Source organism: Octopus bimaculoides, chromosome 11 (genome assembly GCF_001194135.2).
Source record: "Octopus bimaculoides isolate UCB-OBI-ISO-001 chromosome 11, ASM119413v2, whole genome shotgun sequence".
Classification (NCBI taxonomy): domain Eukaryota; kingdom Metazoa; phylum Mollusca; class Cephalopoda; order Octopoda; family Octopodidae; genus Octopus; species Octopus bimaculoides.
Genome location: NC_068991.1, coordinates 60,302,420 through 60,314,554, shown reverse-complemented (window position 1 = coordinate 60,314,554; position 12,135 = coordinate 60,302,420). Strand labels below are relative to the sequence as shown.

Here is a 12,135-nt window from a genome sequence, read left to right as displayed (position 1 = left end):
ATATATATATATATAATTTTTCAGTTTAATTTCAAGATTTCTTGCCCACAGAGAAAAACTGTTTTGAGGATTGATGTTATTATCATCTCAAAGCTTTCTACTAAGATGCATAGTCTTCTCTTCATAGATACTCAACCTTTCATCTAATGATACGTTGCGGTAGAGTTGTGCGATTTCTTTGGACATGTATTCTAGGTTATCAGACAAAGAATGTTGCTCAAGGATGTGCGTTCCAAGTCTTATGATGCTATCAGCCTCATGTATGCAAACTTGGTCAAGGGATACACTTTGACACTTGGTGAATAAAAGACGTTGCAGAAGGGATATGATACGACAATCAAAGGCATTTTGGATCAATATTAAGCCTCTGCCGCCTTATTTTCATTTTATGTAGAAATTATGTGTGTTTATTATTATTTTTCGGGTTTTCACATCAATGACTCGGATCTCATCAAGCGCCCAATCAAACAGCCCAAATGTTGGTATAAATACTGGCACAGCAAACACATTGTGGACCACTGGTTTATTGAATGCAGAGACTTCTGAGGTCCAAATTTTCTTTATGCGGCTGTAATATTCTTTAGTGACACGTGTTTTGTTCCAAGTGCCATTGTAAGATATGTTTTCATCTACCCCTAGATACCTGTAACTTTCCTCGTCAGATATAGGGGAAACAGTCTAATCATTGATATAGATGTTACTAGTCTGGTTTATAGTTTTCCCCCTTTACACAACCATATAGCAACTTTTATCCTGACTAAACTCTAACCCTACATTCTTTAAAAATGTTGTAATTAGATCAAGGCTCGTTTTTATCTCATGCATATTCTTTGCATAAAGTTTCAAGTCATCCACAAAGAAACTGTGCAATTTTGGTATTTCTGTTTCCTTGTGAGCCAGTGAGATATCCTTCAGACTTCCATAACATGAATGACAAGAGGTTTTCAAAAAATATAAACAACATCATAGAGAGGCTGTCCCCTTGGAATATGCCTTTGCAATACTGCATTCTGAAATTGATAATACAATCACTGTTTGTGCTTAATTTCTAGATGGTGGCCTATGATGAAGTCAGGTAAGCTATGGCTTTGACTATGCTCACTGGAACTTTAGCAAGTTGAAGAGCTTCAAGCATCCATGAGTCGAGAACAGAGTCAAAGGCTTTCTTGTAGTCTAGCCACATTGAAACTAGGTTCCTCCTATGCTCTCACACCGCTGACATCTCAGTTTTGTTGACTAACAATTGCATGGTACCTCCACAAACTCCATTCTTCCTAGCTGCTTGTTCCGCTGTGATGATGTTATTGGTTTCACAATGGTCCTGGAGGAAGAGGTTTAAACATGTATATATCTTATACAGTAAATTCTGAAATGCAATCGACCTGTAGTTTTTTGTCATGTGGGTGGTTCTGCTTTTGGGGATCAATTCTGTCTCTGTCAGAGCTAAGCAGCGTGGTATGCTACAATCGATATCCAACAATCAAGTCTCTTTCAGGTGCTTCTCCATCCTGGAGGTTCTGGATCACAGTTACAAGTTTCACCATTAATGTTGTATGTCTTGGGTGTAATGCAAGAGCAATAACTTCGGATTTCTTCTGGACACAGAGTATCTCTTCAATCCAGATTTTCCTCCAGGAGGAGTTTATGTCTTCTCGTGAAAAGAGCTTCTGTGATGTTCACTGCTCCTCCTCTCATGTATCTGCATATTGCTGCCTGGTTCCGGTTAATTTTTTTTTATTGTTCTTCTCTCGGTTATTCTAATCTGATGTCGGAGTTTTTCACTGACAGCTTTTAGCTCCTGCTTGAGGGTAATCTGCTTGCAAGTGAGTGTCCTCATTTTGCTGTCTCCAAACTTCATTTCTATCTCCTTCTTTAATTTCTGTTGGTGGAGCGTATAGTGATTTGCTTGTTTCCATGCAATGAGCAGCATTACATGACTGATGTTCTTCCGTAAACCAGTTATCTTTTTCTCTGTCTTCAAAATCCATGATGGCACTTTCTTTGTTGCTTCGGTTTTGTTTGCTTTCTGAATGTCTTTCATATACTGCTTTGCAGTAGTAGCCAGAGCATATAGACAGGCGTTAATCTACCAGAATGTGGGTTTCTCTGCTATAAATACACATCATCAATTTCGTTAACAGCTTTCAATACCATATCTGGTGTTTTTTTTTTACTTACTTTGGTAAAGAATACTCTCTCCTCGAGAGAGTACTTCAAAACCAAAGATATCTTTTCTCGGAAAATTTCAGTAAGGGCACATTTTCACTGGTATATAATCCTGACTACTACTACTACTACTACTACTACTACTACTACTACTACTACTACTACAATAATCGTTGCAGTTGTGCCTGCTATTTACCATAGTCGTAGCAGGGGACAGCAGTCAGTTACTTGAGGCAGTAATATTGTTTGGCTCGCAGACACTATGGAATCTGTTGGAATGTCACTAGCTGCGAAACCACTTGGTGGCCTTACATCATTCATGTTTTCGTTTTTGTTTATAGAGTTAGAAAGAAGGTTAATCGGCGATCGCCAATTAGGCGATCCTTCGATACAAGTTCTCTAAATGCCAAATCAGTAGTCAGCTGATTGCCAACCAGCGCAAATTGCCAACCAGCGCTAATTGCCAACCAGTGCTAATTGCCAAACCAGTGGTCAGCTGATTGCCAACCAGTAGTCTCTCTCTCTCTCTCTCTTAAAAACACATGTCACTTATCACTCGCTTTCTCTCTCTCTCTAGAGAGAGGTGTATGCTGGGAAACTGAAAGAAGCCCGTCGTATATATGTATGTGTGTGTATATGTTTGTGTGTCTGTGTTTCCCCCCCCCACCCAACATCGCTTGACAACAGATGGTGGTGTGTTTACGTCCCCGTAACTTAGCGGTTCGGCAAAAAAGACCGATAGAATAAGTACTAGGCTTACAAAGAATAAGTCCTGGGGTCGATTTGCTCGACTAAAGGCGGTGCTGCAGCATAGCCGCAGTCAAATGAATGAAACAAGTAAAAGAGTAAAAGAGTAAAGAGTATGTTTATTTAAAGTCTTTATGTTTATTTTTTAAAGGTTTGTAGAAAATGAAAGTGGTCGAAATTACAGACAAATTTCTTATAATGAACGAACAGTGAATACATCTGCGGTACAATGCTAATAAAAATAGTATGACTCCGAATGCCTCCGTAAATACACAGAAACATATATATACGCAAAATTGCGAAATGTGACGATCGAAAATAAAGCAGTGACACAATGTAAAATGTAACGATAGGCAAAAGAAAACAGTAACACATAAAACGCTGAAATGAAACAAGTTAACAAAGATTAAATGTAGTTACAAATGAGTAAATACAGACAAGAAGCATACATGCAACCATAGACACAAAAGTCCACACGTTTAAAGATCGTTGAAATTAAAGAAAGAATAAACAGAAAAACATAGATAATAGGAATTAAGACAAAACTGAAACATGTGTCTTACGCAACTATGAAGTATGTGTGAAGAAAAATGATAAAGGTAGACTCGCATATACGAGCACAAAAATCTGAGTAGATAAAAATATATAAATTGGCAGGATATAACATGATACGCCGATGAAATAGAAAATCCAATAGTATAAAAAGTGAAGTACAAAAGAAACATGACAATATAAAAACTTAAGCAATATAAATATATATATATAACATACCTAAATAAAATCCGACTCATATACTAGCGTATATATGTATTGCTAAAAATTAAGGTGATAAGGAGAAATTCCAAAAGTATAATCGAACAGAGTGAATGGGGATAAGTGATGTAACAAGTGAACGTAGTATCCTTCCCATACGTTTTGGGAAGAATACTGTTTAGCCGAATGAAGACACCGCCATGCAATAGTAACACGAGAAGGTCATGTAGAATCCTGTTTCGTATACACGTTAATAAAACCAAGTAAGATGACTATCAGGAATATTGCTAAATAACTATTGTACTAGCCATGAGGCAAGAAATATTAAGGTACCTGAAGAGCTATCATTAACTACAAATGAAGAGGAAGTAACTAGTATTGTCTAATGGGAATTAGGATTTGTGACAGAGAAAGTATTATGTAATCGATGCTTATTATAATTCACAATAATTCATCAAATCTATTAATAATACTTTCTATTATGGTCACAAAGCCCGAAATTTTGTAGGAGGGAACTAGTCGATTACATTGAACTCAACTGGTACTTATTTTGTCGACTCCGAAATGGTAAAAGGAAAAGTTAACCTCAGCGGCATTTGAGCTCAATTGTGAAGACAAACAAAATGTCAGTAAGTATTATGTTCAACGTGCTAACGATTCTGCTAGCTCGCCGTCTTATTAAATCACATAATAATGTCATAATCTCTGCAATATATAGGGAATACTTATTATAACTGCTATTGGGTTTTGCACGTTGAACGATTGACCATCTACTTTAGTTAAAGAGGTGCTATTCGCTTTAACTTCAGATCTAAATCTCCTTGTGATTATGTAATTGGCTTAAAATCTTTGCAAGAAGGGCCTATGTAAAAATATTTAGTCTGATTTGTAATAATTTCACATTGATAAACATATGTTGACTAGACACATGTTATATAATGGACACGAGGTGGAGCGGGGCATTTCCAATTACAATTACACAATCTATTTGTGGGCCTACGCAGCGTGTGGTTCAGATTACTGCGCTCAGTGCCATCACTGCGTTCATTAAAAATACCCCCAGTCTTATTATCGACATGGTTGGTAAGATTAACATATTTGTAGTTAATACCATGGGTGTTATTATCATCAGAAACTTTACTGTTCGCAGGATTTGCATCCAAATCACTTACATTCTGTTGAACGGTACGCGAATTGGACCCGGTATTAATATTCGGGATGCTGGTTACCTCTCCGATTTAAGTGGTTTTATATCTCTTGTGGTCTAGGGTATGGTGTACGGATATTGTTAATCGTAACGCTTTGTGGGTAGTTTAGTCGCTTATTGTTAATACAACGTATAACATCAGCTACGTTAGAGGTATAACGTGTCACAGTTATAACTATAAAGTATGTCTGATTGTGTATATCGATTTACCTATATTTTTATGCGTATATGTGTATGTACATGTTTACGTGCATGCCTATATACTCATGCATATGTACACACACCACACACACATTCACACACACCACACACACACACTCACATCCACCCACACATACATGTCCATGTAAATATGTAGTAACATTTATGCTTGAACGTTTCCCACAGACAACAACGTATTTTTGTAGTAATTTTTAAAGCCGTTCGAGATGAACATATTCTTATTGGGATATTTAGTTTTCTCATCTTATTTCGAAGAATAAAATATTCGTGTAACAATAGAATGGATTCACAGTGAAACTTGATCTTAAAAACTAAAATCAACCACATAAATTAAAAATTAGAGAACCGGATCATAATTCTTTTTCCATTGGCACAAGCATGGCTATGTGGTTAAGGAGCATACTTTGGAACCACAAGGTTTTAGGGTCAGTCCTACTGCGTGGCATCTTAGACAAGTGTTTTCTACTATAGTTCCGGGTTGATCAATGGCATGTGGATAAATTTGGTAGACAGAAAAGAACTGTGTCGAAGCCCGTGTATGTGTGAGTGTTTGTGTATTTGTCTCCCATTACCACTTATCAACCGGTGATAGTTTGTTTATGTTCCCGTGGTTCGACAAAGAGACCAATAGAGTAAGTGCCAAACTTTAAAAAATAAATACTGGGATCAATTTGTTTAATTAAACACTTCAAGGCGTCGCCCCAGCATGGCCTCAATCCAAGAGTGAAACAAGACAGAAGTTATAAGATGCAAGAAATTTTTCCTTACCTTTGTATGGCGGCCCATTTTCCCAAGTAGTCAGTCGTGTTCCCTTTCTGTCGCATATCGACATCCTACAGCGGGAAGCTGGAATTCTTGAACTGAAGAGACAACATTCTATTTCAATTTTGAACACTGGTGCTAAGCTGCAACGTTGTTCCAACCAATGTCCTCCATAACGTTGACACGTTTCTCTAATTTCTGCTCTATATCTAAACACAGGAAACTGTAATCTGTAGCGGTTAAAAAGAATTAATGGTGCACAACTACTTTCTCTGATAACCAGTGCCACAGGATCAATGAAAAGGATAATTCCAATAATAATAGAATACTTTACAAGCATTTTCCTTGTATTATTTTATCCATTTATTTATTTTCACTAGCAATTTTTTTTTTTACCGAATACAAAAACCAGAATTATATATAAAATCTTGGTGAAATTAACTTTTTGATTTTATAAGGTCGAAAAATAAATGTGACACCCGTGGCACTTGTTTTATCCTTGTATCACCACAATTATTATTAATATTATTATTATTATTATTATTGTTGTTGTTGTTGTTGTTGTTTGCCTCTGCTTTAAGTTATACAAGCGGCACCTAAATCTCCGTTAGTGACGTCAAGGAACAAGTCTTGTATCTAATGATGCAATTTTCTGGAATGCTATGCGCTTGAAAAAAAGGAAACAGCAAAAAAACTAATGCCTGTGAGCTATGAAAATTATTATTATTATTATTATTATTATTACTATTATTATTATTATTATTATTATTATTATTATTATTATTATTATTATTATTATTATGTTATTTTAATAAATACGTTTTGCGATTCTGTAAACGTGTAATTGAAGCGTATTTTTTTGTGCTAAAAAATATGTGTAGTGAAAAGCTATAGCATTAGAATGTATCCTATCCAGCTTGGTTCGCTTCTAATGTTTAAAGAAATAATTTACAGCAGCGACATGGATTAAAGTTTTTTTTCGTGTAAAAGTTTTTCAACATTTGAATTAGGATTATTCTTCAAGTTTGAATAGTATGAAAATCACATTTTAGGTCGTGTTTTGAGAGACTTATTGAAAATAAATCATGTTTACAAATATCAATCTGAGATTGGTGGAAAACAAAGTAACCCTATCATCATCATAGTTTATTATTATTATTATTATTATTATTATTGCATTCTTTCAGTTACTTATTACAATTAGATGAAGTGGACGATTGGCTGTACTCTACACCTGCACCAACTGACCAGTCAAAGAATTAAGTAGCTAGTAAAATAAATTTGTAATTAGATTATAAAACTAATCGCTTAGTAAACAGAACGGTGAAAGATATTTTTGTTTTTGTATTTGGTATGCCAAATTCTTGATGTGAAAGATTGAAAGATACATAAGAAGTGAAGGAGAACAGCACAGAGAGAAAATATAGATAAATAAAAAAAACTCGTTTCCTACTCAGTAAACAAAGTAGAAAAAGAAAAAATAAACAGAGAAAGGTGAGGAAAAAGGCGAAAGCGTCTAAGAGAACAATGAGGAATTTGTCAACTAATTGCGAATGATTTCCTTTGAGGGACAGATACGGATTGTTGGCTTAGAGATAAAATAGAGAAAACAAAAAGTAGAAAAAAGAGGAAGGGTATGCTTAAGTATACTGTTCATAAATAGTAGATAAAAGAACTTTAAAACATTCATCCCAACCGTTCGGATATAAACCTCTCCCAGTCCAAGTTCAAACTGGTAAGCATAAACACAAACACAGACACCTCTTCGCACATATATCGCACAGTGCATACTAAGTAAAATAAACATATGTGACTTGAGTTCATTTTAATTTCATTAGCTTACATAAAGATATTACACGCATGTAACTCGCTCGCACGCACGCACGCACACACACACACACACACACACACACACACACACACACACACACACACACACACACATACATACACATCTATTTATATATATAAAATTGTGTTGTAGTTGTTTCGGCCCCAGTTTTGTAGGTCTAGGTGGCCTTATTGTATGAAGTTTCTTTGGCAGTTTTACAATAGGGGTCTCGGTACTATCAAATATTAGCCAAACGAGAGGAGGAAAAGCAACGAAGTAGAAATAAGAGATTCAGGTACAGACCTAGTTGAAATATATTATAGGTAGTTTACCCAAATCCAAGACCAGTCGGAGACAAACTGTATTAGCATTCAGAAGAAAAATGTTCATAATCTGATGTATGCATCGGATCAGTTGCTCTTTACGTTTATTAATTGGACAAGATTTGCGTCCTAAAACCACAACTGCCTCCATAGAACATAAATCACAGCTAACCTACCTACCCTATATGGAAAAAGCTTCCTGTATAATGGACAAGGAAATGGAGTGAGTTTATTACTGTCCTTTAATTGCCGGATTAATTTTGCTGGTGATGTGTTATGTAATTTTTACATATTAGTAAAGGGACCAAGATAGTTATTCATCCTCCTCTTAAATTCCGTTGCAATGACTCCACATATATGCAAGTATGTATGATTGTGTGTGTGTGTGTGTGTCATTCTATTGTGATCAGATAGCTTGTGAGATATCTGATCACAATAGATAGACAGACATGTAACCCAATACAACTTATTGCATGGTCAGATCATCGTTACTAAGGTGGCACCTCTACCAGGTTTGCTTGATGAAGAATGTAATTTTGGACACTCTGCAGGATGAAAGATAAGACCTGCCAAAGAGTGAATGCATTCACCGGAATTAATGGTTTGCTAATATGTACATATGCACATTAAGTATGTATGTGTGTATATAGTTGCCTTTTGGCATTTCCTTCAAAGGAAACATGGAAGAAATAAGTAATTACCATCTTTGAAGTTGGTGGCATGCAACTTCTATTACCATCCATTGGAATATCCATAATTTATTTAAATATCTCTCTGTTGAAGCAATATATGCGTAATTAAGCATAAAGGCTAATCGTCTCCATTATTTGGCTCTTATTTAAACAAGGAAAAGCATTAAGCTTACATTTTGATTTTTTAAAAATCAGTCAACATTTCCGATGGAAATATATTCATAAACTTATTAAACACCATATCAATAATTTTAAATATACCTTCTATATCTTTTAAAATTCTAGATTAGTATATAGTGAAAAGAAATCATATACATGCATGGCCTGAACTACGTTAAGATTTCTCAGTTTCTTGAAAATTTCAGTATAAGACCTAATACTCTAAAACAAGCTAACACCTGAATTGCAAAACATTCCTTTTGTAATACCTTGTAAAGGACGACTAACAATTTTTGTTGGTAACATAGTAGTATATTGATGCACTTTCTGTCACTCAATAAATCTACTCTTACATTGAAATTTATTCATTGCTGGAATAAAAAAAAACTTTGGAATAATGTTGTCCTTCTCTTGTACGCTGAAACCACTCAGTATTCCAAAGTCAGGAATTAATTTTCTTATTGAATTGTTTATACTACTATATAAGTACAATTAGCTTTAAAGTTGAAGTCATTTCTTAATCCTAATTCGTTACCTAAACCAATTAATATTTTTTACAAATAAATTTCAAAATTTCCGCAGCCTTATTCGCTGCTACTAAAAGGCATTTATTTTGCAATGTATTAATATATTTCTAAACTTCTTGCTTAATAAAGCCTGACTCTTTTTCTATCATCCTGTTCATGCTCCTTGTTTGTCTCAGTGATAAACCGGTTACTCTCTTTCACCAGTTTTCAAAATTCTCCTCTCTAACCTTTTATTTAAGTCTTAACCAAACTATAAAATCGGTATTCCAGCTTAAGATAATCTCCTCTATCTATACTAACCAGTACCCTTCCCGATTATCCTTCTCGAATTCTCATTTACAATATTTTAATATCGTTATTATATCAATATTTTATCGGTTGGAGATATACGCACTGGTCAGCAAATAATTTGTTCTCTGAAAGTATAAATCAGCTTAAAAGTCCAAGACACTTGTGTTGCAGGGCCAAGTGCGTCAGTGAGCCAAGTGTTTTGAATAGACTGTTATAGTAAAAGGGAGAATTTATTTTCCTATGACGTACACTATAGGAACTTACATATTTTGCATCAGAACTTACCTGAACACTTTAAGAATAAATATGCAAATAATCGTTAATAATATTTAGAACCAACATATAAATATGCCCAACCCCACTGTAACAGAATTTGGACTTACCTCAATTGCAAGTTCCAAAGCAAAACTTTCTTAAACTTTCCAAGTTAATGCTCAACAAAAACCTGCTGTAATTAAACAATCTGTCGCCTACAGAACGGCAGCGTTTAAAGCTACTGCATATATTTGTACTCTTAACATTGACCAACAAAAGACCATGCGACTTCTTTCTATTAAGATTAGACTCAAATAAATCTCAGCAATGGATTTACTAATGAAAAGTTTTACCATGTATTCTGCCTAGACTGTGTGGGTTCTTTCTGGTGCTTTAAATAGCTAACTGCATAAAACTATTGATAAGAAATGCCTAACATCTGCTGTGTCCTTTTAAATCTTTCCAATAGATTTTAAATATGAAAAAGGGAACAAAATCACCTAAATTTGTTGTCTTATTTAATCTTCTATCGTGGTTAGGTTGTCTTCTTAATATGGGCTGTGAAAAATACTTTCACCCGATACATTTCCAGAACCCTAAAACCCTATCATTCACCATAGTGGATAATAAATACTACACAGTGCTCTAGTCTAAAAATGTTTCCTTCTTCAGAAGCATTTGTCTGATATATTTTTAATTATTGTTTTGCTTTTATCCGCTACTTTATCAGTAAATTGTACTTTAAAATTTTCAAACCCAGAACTATGTTCTTTAAAATGTTTACAAATGCATTTATCCATATCTATTTTGTAGTTTGTCCTACATATTGCACGCCACACTCTGTACAATGTATTGCACATATTGCGTTACGCCACACTCTCTACAATGTATTGCACATACTGCGTTACAAGCCTTGCAGATAAACGATAAACCATTATTAATAGCGAACTTGTTGCTTACAACCATCGCCCTATCACGTTGCATTCATTGCTTATAAATATCATATGACATAATAAAACTTCACAGCACAAACAGTTACGCTTCCCTTTCCACCTTTGTTAACAACGCTATTGTATTCACTTTCAGTTACGTAAATATTTTTTCTTTTGTTGTAGTATTTATAGAACCTAGGATTTTAAAACTTGCTCTCTTTGGTGTCATATAAACTACTATATCAGGCTCAAAGTAGAGTGACACAATTAGCCATCAGAAACTATTTAACGCGGTTCTGACTTATCCAATGGACATTACCTGGTATAATATCATTAATGCTGAGAGCTGTCATGCACTGGAGCAATGCCTGGCAGTTCAGTTCACAGCTCTTATAACCGGATCAAAGCTTTTAGCCATAATACTTACATAATGGGGTGGACTCCACCTTTTAAAATTAAATGCAACTAATAATATCCTTAATAACATTAACTTTTATAAAGTATATAAGTTATTTCCCTTTGTAACATATAATTACTAATACTCTCGTATCGGAGGCCTGTTATGCCGTAAACAACATTAACTAACCTAACAAATACAAGTTAATTTCGCTTCGAAAATATAAATCCTGATACCTACATATAAGAGGCCTGACAAAAGAAAATTTAGTCCACGCAATATTAAGGTAGGGTCTAATATATATAACAATTTTGTACCTGAACTTCTCTCAAGGTATTTTCTCACGTGTGAATATCATCTTCTCTGACACTTCCACTTTATTGTACGTCTGGTGGCCATTTCGAATAGCAGTATGAATCATATATTCATTTATTCTTTTACTCAAATATTGTACACACACACACACAAAGTGTGTGTACATATATCTATACCTGTGTGAGAGTGTACGTAAATTTATATATATGTAGGTGTTTGCACGCGCGTTTAACTATGTGTACGAATATCGTTGCTACTGGTGCTTAAGAATTCGAGAAGAATAGGGACGCATATTCTGAGTTGAACTGTGCCAGTAGATATACGAAGACGTGAACCCTCTCTCCGAGAAGGGCCCGCGAGTCTTTTATTTTTATGAGCAGGGTGGTCGTGTTTGATTTTCGAAGGCAGACCTATTCAGCCACAAACGTTGACACAGAAAAGGCCTACCCCATTATGTGTATGTATGTGTATGTGTGTATGGATATCTATCTATCTATCTATCTGTGTATATATATATATATATATATATATATATATATATATATATATATATATA

At 34.8% G+C, this 12,135-nt stretch overlaps 3 protein-coding genes across 4 annotated transcripts in view; 1 reads left to right on the top strand and 2 right to left on the bottom strand.

Annotated features, from left to right (window-relative positions):
• LOC128249099 (uncharacterized) overlaps positions 1–6,538 on the bottom strand; it is a 9,192-nt gene extending 2,654 nt beyond the window's left edge. Inside the window, exon 1 of the mRNA XM_052971882.1 lies at positions 5,864–6,538. Coding sequence (XP_052827842.1) covers positions 5,864–6,197 — 334 coding nt within the window. The 5' untranslated portion in view covers positions 6,198–6,538. The remainder of the gene's footprint in view (positions 1–5,863) is intronic.
• LOC106870376 (trace amine-associated receptor 7b) overlaps positions 1–12,135 on the top strand; it is a 77,520-nt gene that overhangs the window by 1,490 nt on the left and 63,895 nt on the right. Inside the window, exon 1 of one of the 2 annotated variants that reach the window (XM_052971881.1) lies at positions 11,050–11,550. The exons of the other annotated variant lie outside the window; for it this stretch is intronic. The gene's annotated coding sequence lies outside the window, so the exon portion shown is untranslated. Of the gene's footprint in view, positions 1–11,049; positions 11,551–12,135 lie in introns of those variants that run through there. 2 annotated transcript variants of the gene reach the window in all.
• The window catches only part of LOC106868563 (chymotrypsin-like elastase family member 2A), a 37,946-nt gene continuing 33,211 nt past the window's right edge, over positions 7,401–12,135 (bottom strand). The window contains exons 6-7 of the mRNA XM_052971993.1: positions 9,966–9,972; positions 7,401–7,445 (exon numbers count right to left, since the gene is read on the bottom strand). Of these exons, the coding sequence (XP_052827953.1) occupies positions 7,401–7,445; positions 9,966–9,972 (52 nt within the window). The remainder of the gene's footprint in view (positions 7,446–9,965; positions 9,973–12,135) is intronic.